At 38.7% G+C, this 12,727-nt stretch overlaps 1 protein-coding gene across 1 annotated transcript in view; it reads right to left on the bottom strand.

Moving 5' to 3' along the window:
• CDH6 (cadherin 6) overlaps nt 1-12,727 on the bottom strand; it is a 131,766-nt gene that overhangs the window by 57,059 nt on the left and 61,980 nt on the right. The window contains exon 2 of the mRNA XM_079916128.1: nt 5,179-5,535. Coding sequence (XP_079772254.1) covers nt 5,179-5,406 — 228 coding nt within the window. The 5' untranslated portion in view covers nt 5,407-5,535. The remainder of the gene's footprint in view (nt 1-5,178; nt 5,536-12,727) is intronic.

Below are 12,727 nucleotides of genomic sequence, written 5' to 3'. Positions count from 1 at the left end.
TGCAACCAGTTAATTGGGAAGTACTGGTAATTCTCCCTCTGCCAGATGGGCTAACACCTGTTCTTCCCTTAAGATGTGGTCCCAACACCATCATTGTCTCTAGGAAGCTCTGTTGAACCCCTGAGCCCAGGTGGCCCCTCTCCTTTATATTTCAACAATACTTTGGGGATGCCCATTTTATCACTGAGCTTGCCACATCTAATTATAATTATTGCCAATAATATTCGCCTAGGGCAATGGTTCTCAAGTTTCGCCACATATTCGGATCATAAATACTTAATTAAAAACCAACTAAATCAGAATCTCTGGGGAAGTGAGACCCAGGCCAACGTACATATTGTTAAAAGCAGCACTTCTCAAATTTTAATATGCATAAAATTCACCTAAAATTCTGCTTTTGTTGAAAAGCAGATTCTGATTCAATAGATCTCAGGTGAGGCCTAAGAGTCTAAAGTTCTAACAAGCTCCGAGACACAGATGCCGCTTATGCTAAATCAGCATAAAAGATCCCCCAAATGGTTATGTATTTTAGAATATGGGTCCCCAGCCTTTTTGGCACCAGGGACCGGTCTCTCGGAAGACAATTTTTCCACGGCGGTGGGCCGGGGGAGGGGGCGGTAGATGGTTCAGGCGGAAAGGCGAGCTATGGGGAGCGGCAAGTGAAGCTTCGCTCCCCGCGCGCCCGCCCCCCCTCACCGCCCCGCCCGCCTCTCACCTCCTGCTGTGTGGCCCGGTTCCTAATAGGCCGTGCGGCCCAGGGGTTGGGACCCCTGTTTCAGAAAATAGCATCTTCCTTATCTGTATCCGTATCCACGTCTATATCTTACGCTCACAAACTTTTACCCAATATAAGACCACTTCTTTCTATTCTGATACCTCTGCCTGCCACCACCTTTTCAGGTATGTAGAGGTGTTGAGAATTGTCTCATAAATCAGAGTTTGGGTGTCAATATTTCACCTGTAACTGGCCTTCCTCACTTGTATTTACAAGTGCATCCCTCCCCAGCTGTGCCATGTCCATGTTTCTGTGTTAATCTTACTGGACACAGAACAATGCTGAGGAGCATTAAGACAGTATGAGAAGGAAGGTCTTGCTACCTTTGCTTGTGCTTCAATTTTTAAATTATTATTAATTAATTATTTTTGGCTATTAACCTATTTTTGGGTCTTCGTTGCTGCGCGCAGGCTTTCTCTAGTTGCAGCGAGCGGGGGCTACTCTTCGTTGCAGTGCTTGGGCTTCTCATTGCGGTGGCTTCTTTTGTTGCGGAGCACGGGCTCTAGGCACACGGGCTTCAGTAGTTGTGGCACTTGGGCTCAGTAGTTGTGGCTTGCGGGCTCTACAGCGCAGGCTCAGTAGTTGTGGCGCACGGGCTTAGCTTCTCCACGGCATGTGGGATCTTCCTGGACCAGGGCTCGAGCCCATGTCCCCTGCATAGGCAGGCGGATTCTTAACCACTGTGCCACCAGGGAAGTCCCTGTGCTTTAATTTTAAAGCATGATCTTGTATATTCACTTCATTGTCACTCCAGCCTCCAGACTCCATCTTCTGCTGCTTCTCGGATGCTTATGTGACTTTCTTTTTCTCCTTCTACACCAGGTAGCCTCTTGCTCCCACACCCATTCTCACATTTTCCCCCATTGTGAAGTCACTGTCATCCCTACTGACTTACCTCCAAATAACTGGAACCAAGGAACACACATATAAACAGCTGCTTATAATGTAAAAACTTCTTTCTTCTACTTTAAGTGTATTTGCTCAACCATATTACTTTTCCTTAGTTAATGCTTCTATCTGTTACATGTACAGATCAACCTTTTCAGTTTTAGGTCTCAAGAATAGGCTCTAAGTAGCTATTATTTAGTAGGGCTAATGACAAAATTTAAGGTTCTATTAGCCATTGTACACCTTTATATACCAATCTAACCACATTCCTATGGTTCCCAGAGTGTGCACCAAGGCACCCTGGTGTGCAGCAGGGAACTCGCTGCAGCACCAGGAAATATTTTAAAAATTTGAGGGAAATACAGCAACATGAGCTATCAGACATCTTGCGAATTACTAGCTCAGAGTAGATCACAGTTTCAACAGCAGGTGGTGCTACATTCCTTTCGATGATGTCATATACTTATTAAGATGGGTTTCCCACAGTGCCCGTGTTAAAAAGCAAGTACCGTGTGAAAATCAATGTGGAAAAGGAAACCAGGGGTCGGTGTCCAATCTGAGAAGTTGTGCAGTGTCCAATACCTGCCCACATTCCACTAGGAAGTAACGTTATTTAAGAGTGAAATAAAAATATTATTTTTTCTATTAATTGCTATTTTAGTTACTTATTTGTTACAACATAAATACGTATTAAGTTGTTTGGGCCTAATTATTTCTTTTGGCCTAAGGGCATTGTGAAAAAATTATCGAGATGTTACAGGCATTGCAAACCAAGAAAGTTTTGGAACCTCTGCTATAGTCTAATTTTTTTTTTTTCCCCCAAATTTCTTGACCTTGTGGATTCGGATAATCTCATCAGGTACCTGTTTACTCCAAATCTTTTAAAAGTGGACCAACCTGTTGCCACATGAGAAACGAACCTTTTTTTTTCTTTTTAAATATTTATTTTTTGTCTACGTTTAACTGTGGTAAAAAACAAATTGTAGTCTAATCCCTTTGTCTGTTGATAAAACATATAGTCCAAAGACAGATTCAGGAAAATGCCTTATCAATAGTTCAGGGACACCTCTTACATACATCTGATGTAGCAATGCTGGCACCTACGATAACTTCAATTATTGCCCTTGACTTTTTTTTTTCTAGTGTATATTTTTTATGGGTTATAACTTCAAGGAGGTGGGGCAGGGGCAGATAATGATGAGGAAGGGAAACTTATCTTGCTGCCGATAAAATATCCAAATCCAACGAATCAAACTGAAGCTGTGATTGTGAAGGGGTTTTCCCACAGTCCTCTACATTTGCCAGCCACTGAGAGATCCGTTAATTATATCATTTTACTTTTTCAATGATATAAAAGTCAGTAACCCACTTCCATGCATTACAGACAGATTTAATAGAGTGTATACAATGGAGTTTTCATCAATAACTTCTTTCTGCACCTACTACGTGCCAGCCACTAGTTCTTGTCTCACTTTACACTGCAGCTCCATGCCGTAGGTAGGCATTGCTCCATGCATTTTCTAGATGAAGAAAGTAAAGTCTGGAAAGGTTAATAGCCTGCTGTGGGCCAGACGACTGGCAATTGGCAGCACAGCGATGCAGCCTCAGATCTGCTTGACTCCACAGCTTGCAATTTTTCCCCGTGGCAATATTACCTCTCACAATTATAATCATAAAACTGATTCTTCTGAGGTTTTATCCATTGTTGCTTCTAGTATTTTGAAATATCTGGCCTTTTTTTTTTTTTTTTTTTGCGGTACGCGGGCTTCTCCTGTTGTGGAGCACAGGCTCCGGACGCACGGGCTCAGTGGCCATGGCTCACAGGCCCAGCCGCTCCGCGGCACGTGGGATCTTCCCAGACTGGGGCACGAACCCGTGTCCCCTGCATCGTCAGGTGGACTCTCAACCACTGCGCCACCAGGGAAGCCCTACCTGGCCTTTCTTTAAAAATACATGTATTTTTATGTAAAATGGCATCACAATTTGAGAAGAAAAAGAAAAGAAAGGGGGGATCAATTATTTAAATACAGCACTTTAAAAAACTTAATCTTCTATAACAATAATGTTATTTGTATTGTAGAAAGTGCTTTAAAGATTATAAGATTATTGTTATTTTTTACAATAATTTTTTAGCCTTGCCAGTGTAGTGCTATTCAAATTTCACAGAGGAAATGGAGTGAAGTACAAGTAAGCGGACTGTCTTCAGCAGTCACACAGTATGTGAATTTCATAGCAAATACAAGGTTAGACCCTTGGGGATCCGTGTTGATGTTCACCCCTTCACTGAATACTTCCTCTCCTCCTTTATTCCACATTAATAATTCACTTCACTGGAACGATGCCTGGTTACCTCAGCCCAAGCCATGGATGGCTTTCCTTCATTTATTGTGGTAAATGCTTAAAGAGAATATTGGCACGGGGTTATTCAGGGATATTTGATAACAGATTGAAGTGTGAACATGCAGCCCCTGGAATCTGTAAAATTTATGCTTTTTGAGTGATATCCAAATATAGATGTTCTAAAATTGTAGCTGTAATCATAAAGACATTTTATCATCTCTATTATGTTTGTTCCCAGTGTGTTTACGTAAAGGATGTATGACAATTATTTTTCTTATCAATACCATGTTCTGAAACAGAGAACCTACGAAGTACAAACCTGTGTCCCTGTCTTTTTTCACTTATTTGCGGGATGCAGATATTCTGCAACGGGAATGTAGCTGATGATAAAATTTCAGTGAAAACTCATGATGACAGTATAACTAAGCTGTTTTCCTGACTCAGCTCCAGTAATCTGGAAGGGCTGTAATAAGCGATACATCCTCATTTTACTTTCTGGAGTCAATAAAATGGTCAGATGATATTTGGAAATAGCACCTTTACATAATCATTTTTTCTCTTTTGTGAAACTTGCCACGATTAAATCATAAGTTTTGAAATGCCTGGCTCTTGCCAATTATGGGAGATAAGACAAAACAGCAACAGCAGTAACAGCTAAATCTAAGGCAGTGGTGGGTTTTGAGGACAAAGGGCTCCATTTGGTCAGAGAATGGATGGCACTGTAGGTAGCAGAGTTAAAAAATAGTTAATTTGAACGTGGCCAAAGGACTAAAGCTCAGAATGTTTCCTTTCACAATGAGAAAAAGGAAACTTCTTTTCCTTACAGCTTAATCACTCTATTCCTATTTTTAATACATACTACTTTATAGAATAGCTGGACCGCATTTTTCAAGCTAAAGTAAAAATTCAAGGATTTATGATAATCCTATGCGGCTGGTTGTAGGTGTTTCGTTTTCAACGGAAGCATTTCTCTTTCTTTGTTGCAGTGCTAACATTTCTCAGCTTCTCGCTACAGTCTTCCTGAAACTACTCAAGTGAAAAAAAAAAGTCTTACCAGATAAGCAACAATTCTTACTGTACTGGGGGAATATTTCACATCTTCCCCATCTATTTATGAGAAGTAACTTCTTCAAGCTTTTAAAACCAGAATGTCAAAAAGCCCAGTGGAATCCTACCTTGCCCACATACTGATAATCGGATCCTGTGTATTCCTCCAGCAGAAAGAACTGATTCCACATCCAGCTCCTTTTCGAACGGTTCAGCTCATTTTTGCTGTTTCCAGAGAGCTCCAGGGTCCTTTTCTTTGCGGGGAAACCACTAGTCCTCTTAGATAATGGAGTTGAGAAAGTTGGGTAGGGCTGGCCAACCCAAAAGAGAAGCAAGAAGTATCGGTAAGTTCTCATTTTGATGACACAGTCCAGTCTCTGAGTAGTGGGTACCCTTCTCCTTGAAGTGTCTTTTTTCACTGCACTGTATCCAGCCTCATTCCTCCTCTCTTCCTTAATGTTCTTGGCTTGGCTCTCAGAGGATATCTGGAAAGAATAATAACATATTAAGCATTTTTAGAGGTGCTTAAAATTCAGCGTTAGAGCAAATAAGCTCTGGGAAAAAAAGAGGACATAAATTTGAATAGCAAAACAACAAAAAATAAATTGTCTATCAGTTTTGAAATGAGGAAAACAGTCTTTCAGATATGCTAAATGGAAGGTGTGTTCCGAGTAGGAAGCTGCTGTTTTTCTCTCTCCTTTTCTATCACTTAAAAACCCTATTTTAAGTAATAGCATTGCTGTAGGTCAACATGCCAGAGTGGATTATTTCACTACTCTTTTACCTCTGAGTATGTGGGTTGAGATCTGGTTAGAAGAAATGAGTTTGTGTTTCTGATTCTATTTGCATATTTATCCTCATGAAAGAATATCACAGACAGTTTTGATTCAATTGAAAGTGGATAATGTTGAAATTTCGCTACAGTGTATCGAGCACCTGTGATGTGGATGCAGAAGCCTGTTCTGCAGACTCTTGGCTTCCGAGATGTGTTGTGATGGAACAGCCTGGGTCAGATAAGCTTGGAAAAGACCTGATGCCTTCCCTTCAGGATGCTCATTAGCATATTGAGGTTTCTTTTTCTGTTGTTTTTTTTGAAGATTTTTGTCTTAAAAAATTTTTTTTATACATATTGATGTTTCTGAAGTGAAATTTTGTAGCAATGATGATAAGCCTGCATTTAGTCCAGTATTTCCCAAACTTGACCAGGAAACTTTTTTCCTCATACAACCCAATTAACACTACAGGATGGGTTAATGAACAACCTATGGAATTTGTATTTAACAGAATAAAGAATAAAATGGACAATTCTATTCAAATTTCTTTAGGAAATCCTGGTGGGCTTTTCTCTCTAAATTTTACTTGTATCAGAGGCAACTAAGTATATATATTAAAATTGGTCCAACAGTTTCTATGTAATTTTCACAGGTACATCAGATATACCTCAATACCACAGTGAGGGCAATCGACAGCAAGATCTTCAGAAAAGTCAGCTATTATAATCACGGTAATAATTTTCCATGACAAATACTAATTTTCAAAAACACAACCTAGCATTTGAAACAAATCCTTGGGCCAGAGTGCTTGGCAAAGATGTCACAATTTGGTTTAATATCTTATGTAAATTAAGTAATACATGCCTATATCTCCTTCCTAAACTTTCCCATGTTTCTTGAAAAAAAATCCAATAGATTACTCCTTCATCTTACTATTTGATATAGAAAACCTATTTTCTTAAATAATATTAATAAAAAAAGTGAAGGGCTTTGTAATGTAGAACAGAGTAGTAATTAAGCTGGTACAGTTAATAAATAAGTGCAGATAAAGAAACAGGTTGTAGGTAATCTGATCAGTATTTTTTTTTCCCTCTATGTCAGAAAAGATTTGTTCCCTTTTGTCCTATTTTTCTACTGGGTAAATGTATATATGACCAGTTTTTTTTTTTTTTTAACCTCAGCAATTAATAATTATAGCCACCTGACACATGTTTAAGTGGAAGTTTTCTGTTGGAATATAAGTGTAATATTTCACAGTGTTCAGCATTTTTAAACCTTTATTCCATTATTATGCATCTTCTTGACAGCAGGCTGGGGAAGTTGAAACTTCCACAGGTGAGTGAATTAGTACTGTGACAATTAGTCATGCTGGAAAAATGCCAGGTAGCTATATTTGTCATTATGTGGCCTTGGTACAGGTGTGGAATGACTGATGATCAATTAGGTAACGACGGTTCTTCTCTCTTCTTGTGGATGGTACATAAAGGGGACTGAGAGACCATATGGAGAAAAGCCCTCTAAAGACATCTATTCATTTCTAGAAATGAATATCTAGTAGATATTACACTGAAGTTGATTCAGTGGAAATTACATTTTTCTTAATTTCCCACACTCTCCATTATTTGTGTAGACAAATCCTGCAGTGAAGAATTACACATCTGCTGCTGCACTCAGTGTGTGGCCCACAGTGCTGGCAGGAAAGAGGGATGCAGAGAATGGAGGTGTCAGCTGTTTAAAAGGCAGACTCCTAAAGGCCATTTTAAAGAAAAATCGATCCCTGTGGATGTTGTATGCAAACTCTACAAGCTGTTGCCACTTGACTATTAAATACTAGTTCTTTTTAATATCGCAGATACCAAAATGTCAAGTATTTCATATTTTTTTCTGCTTGGCTGGTAATAAGCTTTTAAAGTGGTACAAATTTAAGCAGAGTTTCCAAGTATGGTAGAACATGTAGATTTGCTGTAACCCAGCTCTTTTTTTACCAACTTGGTAGGGTGTATCCTTGTTAAAACTCAATATGCAAAATTACTAAAATTACCATGATCCACTCATATTTGGTGTTAAAGGGATAGATTTCTCTGTGAAATTCTATAGTTAAAAAAAACTCCAACAAACTCTACACTGTTGAATATATAACTTAGCAATTCTCATATAGTACTTCTTAATAGTCAGGATTGCATAGTGCTTAAGATTATCAGTGTTGGAGACAGATTGCCTGAGTTTAAATTGCTGTGAATTGGGGAAAATGCTTGATTTCACTGTACCTTAGTTTCTTCTTCTGTAAATGGGGGTAATTACAGTAACTACCTCACAGGGTGTTATATATGGATTAAATGAGTCATTGCATGCACGTAAAACAGTGCCTAGCACTCAGTAAGGTATTAATAAGTATTAGCTGTTATTATTATTATTACTACTATTGTTACTATTATTTGCATTGCAAGTGTAGAATCCATCTACAGCAGCTTGCAAAAGTCTGTAAAAGATAGCTCGGTTACCTCTTAGGCTTTAAATACTTTTTTATGTTTCAAGAGGCATCTCCAAGCAAGTCAAATTCTCTTAAAATTAAAGAATAGAAGCACTTTAAAAATCAGAATTAGTCCGTTTGCCAATTGTTTGCCTTTGTGTAGACTTCGATTCTGTATTTCACAGTAACAGTATAGAAACAGAGAAGGCAGACGCTTTATGCCCACTGCCTGCCTCAAGAAGAATACGGGCAAAAAGGAAAGTTCACTGGAGGACAGACTCATTCATACAATCTATGTGTTTTTTTCCCCTTTCCATTTTGTTAAAGTTTTGAAAATCATCTTTACTTTATTCAGGTGAAAAAAAAATCAGACCTAGCTTCAATGTAGCACTAGTGCCCTTGCAAAAATGGGACTGGACATACATGTCTTCTTGTAATTTAACATGCTGGTATTATATCGGATAAGAATTTGATATAGCTGAAATTAATGATATACAGATTTTAGATTTTAATCTAAAAATATGAAATGAAAAAAAAAACCCATATTCCAAACATGACCTTAGATGCAAAAAACTGGATTCTTAAGGTGATAAATGGCTGTAAGTTCAAGGAAAGGAAGGAAAGGGCCTGGTATAGCACAACTTTGAGAAATGTGGGGAAGTCGCTGACTTCTGAGCAGTCAAAATACAAGAAAACCGCTTCCCTGGTGGCACAGTGGTTGAGAGTCCGCCTGCTGATACAGAGGACACGGGTTCGTGCCCCGGTCCGGGAAGATCCCACATGCCGCGGAGCGGCTGGGCCCATGAGCCATGGCCGCTGAGCCTGCGCATCCGGAGCCTCTGCTCTGCAACGGGAGAGGCCACAACAGTGAGAGGCCCGCATACCGAAAAAAACCAAAAAAATACAAGAAAACCACATGGCAAGTAGTAATCGGATGTGCTGGCTCGTTCTGTAGGTCTCGGAAAGTAAACTAAAATGACAAGAAAGTGATGGCCTACATAGACAATGAATTTTAAAATAGCAGGTATGGTTATTCAAGAAGGAAAGAACCAGAAGATTAGACAGTGGGAATGGAAAGAATACAAAACAGTGTGGATATTGTATCTTTTTGCCCCCATCCCCTCATGGCATTAACAGCAAATGAGTTAGAGATATCAAAAACTCTATAAAAATAAAACTTGACCTGCCTAATTACAGCCCAATGACAGTTTAGCAATGAAGTTAAAAGATTACTTAATAGACCAAGTCTCTACTTTTTATTTTCTTTTTGCTAGAATCTGTTTTTTTTTGGGGGGGGGTGGATTTCTATTTCTTATAGGCAATAGTTTGAATCTTTGCAGAAGCCTTTTCTTAGTCATGTGTAGAAGGTAATTAAGATGTTTCCGGTTAGTGGGGCAAAGCCCACATAACATTGATAATTACATACTTTGAAAATTTATTTGTCTGGCAGCCAATATGCATATTTACTTCAATCTTCACAAGAGTACATAATCAAGTCCAGCTTTTATTTTAATGCATGCCAGTTAGAAGAAGCCTGGGCCTCATTAATTCAGGGTCTACCAATTTAGAATATGTGATAATTAATGGCAGAAGCTGGGCTGAAGTTTTCCTTTGATTAGCAAAATCTTTTCCACTAGATCACTGGAAATTAATAATGTAAAAATACTTCATAGGAGATATAGAATGAGAAGACAAACTACAATGTCTTCAAGTTCCTTGGAGTACTTTGGAATCACCTTTTATTTGCAAATAATTAATATGCTAATTAGAAAACTTCTCTATTGATTGAATTGCTTCTTCAGTGACTTATGTTTGATAACAGTCTGAATGACTCAACTATATTATCTGGTTTTGAGATACTGATTTTATTATACTATTTACAGACAAGCAAGTAAATATTAGACAGATTTAAAAGCAATATAATTACTTTAAAGTTTTAGAATTCAGACTTAGCATACATTTGTTCTGGTGTTCTTGATTAATTCTAATCAGTGCAATATTACTATAATGCCATCTAGGCTTACAAATTAAACCAAGTACATTCACTCTTTGGCATGCAGAGCCTTAACTTTGGCATTGAAAGCAAGTAAGCATTCAATAAAGCAACATTATTAATATACTTGAACCATTTACCCTAGTAAGAGAATGTTTTAAAATCTGTTATGAAATTATTTCTTCAAATAAATGGTGTTGCACAGAAATACTGGAGCATAGCACTTTGCATAATGCTGCTCACAGAATCTCATCTACCCATAAGTCATCCTAACCCATTGGCATAACCCATTAGTAATGCTTTTAGCATATGTAACATAAGTCCATTCCGAATTTTTGGTACATCTTCTCACATTCTATGGTCAGTGAAGTAGAAGAGAGCTGGTTATTTACAACTATTTAACATTTCTCCTGACCCTATTGTATTCCAACTCTTGAGAGCCTGAAACCTCTCCATTCTCACACTATCTTTGGGTGCAGTGGGGACAAGGATGGTATTTACTCCATTAAAACCGGCAAATCAAAGAAGCAGGACTGTGATATCAGGATGAATTAAACAGAGTGAAGCCAAACGGACAGGTCTTCCTACAAGTAAATCTTTAAAAATATATATACGTTCTTTATTCTAAGAGAAGAGTTTTACAGCCAATTAAGTTTGTTCACGATTGATTTTCTGATCACCCAAGGAACTTTGTTTTGAATAGGTTGCCGCCTGCTGTGAATAAAAGTAAGTCTATAGTACATGGCTGATCTTCTAGAAGTGGTGACATAAGGATAGAACCAATTTAAAATTTCTGGTAGAGATTTCACATGAAGTCTTCATTTCGAAGCCTCCATTTCATTTTTCTGTAAATGTCAAAGTCACTGTTGAGTAAAATTGGTTCCGTTTCGTGTGTGTAATGAACTCCACTGAAATGTGTCAAACAGCCTTGGCATCTTTCATCACGTAGCATTCCTCTTGTGCCAATGAATCATTATGGCAACAGTCATCGAATGATGCCCGAATTTTTTCTAAATGTTTATATTTGTGGATAATATGCCAGTCTGTTTGCAAACTGATGTGTTTCCAGATGAACCTATTTCAACAGTATTACCCTTGTTCTAAAATCATATTCCAGACATTGCATTAATGAAGATAAAATCAAATGTGTTACAGCACATAAAAGGGCGTTTTATACATAGTTGAGGCTCAAGGAATATTTGTTGGCTTGAAATACTCACTTGGGAACAAAAAACCCCAAAACTTGAATCAAAAAGACACAGTTCTTTTTCCACATTTTTTTTGGGGGGAGTTCAAACTATTTTATTGTGAGAAGAAGTATCAGAGTATGGTTAAGAACAGACTCTGGCACGTCACATGTCTAGGGTAGAAGCTCAGCCCCACCCAACACTGGCTGGGCAAATAGGGGACCAATGTGTGTCTCAATTTTTTTTATCTATAAAGTGGAATGATATTAATAGTGCCTACCTTGTAGGATGGTTGTGAGGATAAAATGAATGAGAATCTATGTGAGGTCTTAGCTAGTAAGATGGTCACAACTACCTAAGTTGTCAAAGAATATCTTAGCAGAGGATACACTTTGCCTCCTGCACATTTCTTATTTTGCCTTTCACAATTGAGAAACTTCAGTCAGTCAGTCATCTTTAAAGATCAATGCATGCCTATTTCTGGATTAACTTGAAGCCACAGAAGCTCTGGTGACATCTTCATTTCTGGAGTGGAGGGAGCTGCCTCCTGAATCGGTGCTAGCGCTCCCCCATGATCCTTATGGATGCCTGCCCACTGTGTGTTCAATTGCCATTCAGTTGTCTTTTGCCATCTCACATTCTCTGCAGTTCTCTTAAACCTGCTTGCTTCATTCCTTTATCAGTTATGAAACCTGCTTGCTTCATTCCCTTACTGCCTGGCTCCACAGGGCCATTGGGCTTGTGGATGCTCTCTTTGACTTGTGTGAACAAAGGAGAAGAGAAAGCATTTTATGCCTTTAACTAGCTATTCATGGCATGAGTTTTAAACATCTCTGTAGCAAACTATATGTTTAGGTTGCAGAAATCTATGAAAGACTTGGTTTCATATTACTCCCTGCTTGTACATTAGGCTCTCTGGCAGCTTTACTTCTTTCGGATGCATAGCCATTTAAGACAACGACGCCTGAATAAGACTGCAAGATGTCAAAACCCACTTGCACATTAGTGTGAATGATTTCAGTGAGTTTGGTCTTCTTCCAATAGCTCAATGAAAAGGCAGCCCGAGTGTATTGGCTGGGAGCTACAAGGGTACCGTAGCGGGGGTGAGGAGTTCGAAACAGATTTAACTTTATTAAACTGCAAAAGGAGTCACATGGTTGGGTTTACCATTAAGTCACTGTGAAATGACTGGCACGTCACAGATGCTTTTTAAAGGCTCATACTCATGAAAGTGCTATGAGGAGTGGAGATGTT

This window comes from Stenella coeruleoalba (genome assembly GCF_951394435.1).
Source record: "Stenella coeruleoalba genome assembly, chromosome: 3".
Taxonomy (NCBI): Eukaryota; Metazoa; Chordata; class Mammalia; order Artiodactyla; family Delphinidae; genus Stenella; species Stenella coeruleoalba.
This window is presented reverse-complemented; position numbering and strand designations above follow the sequence as displayed.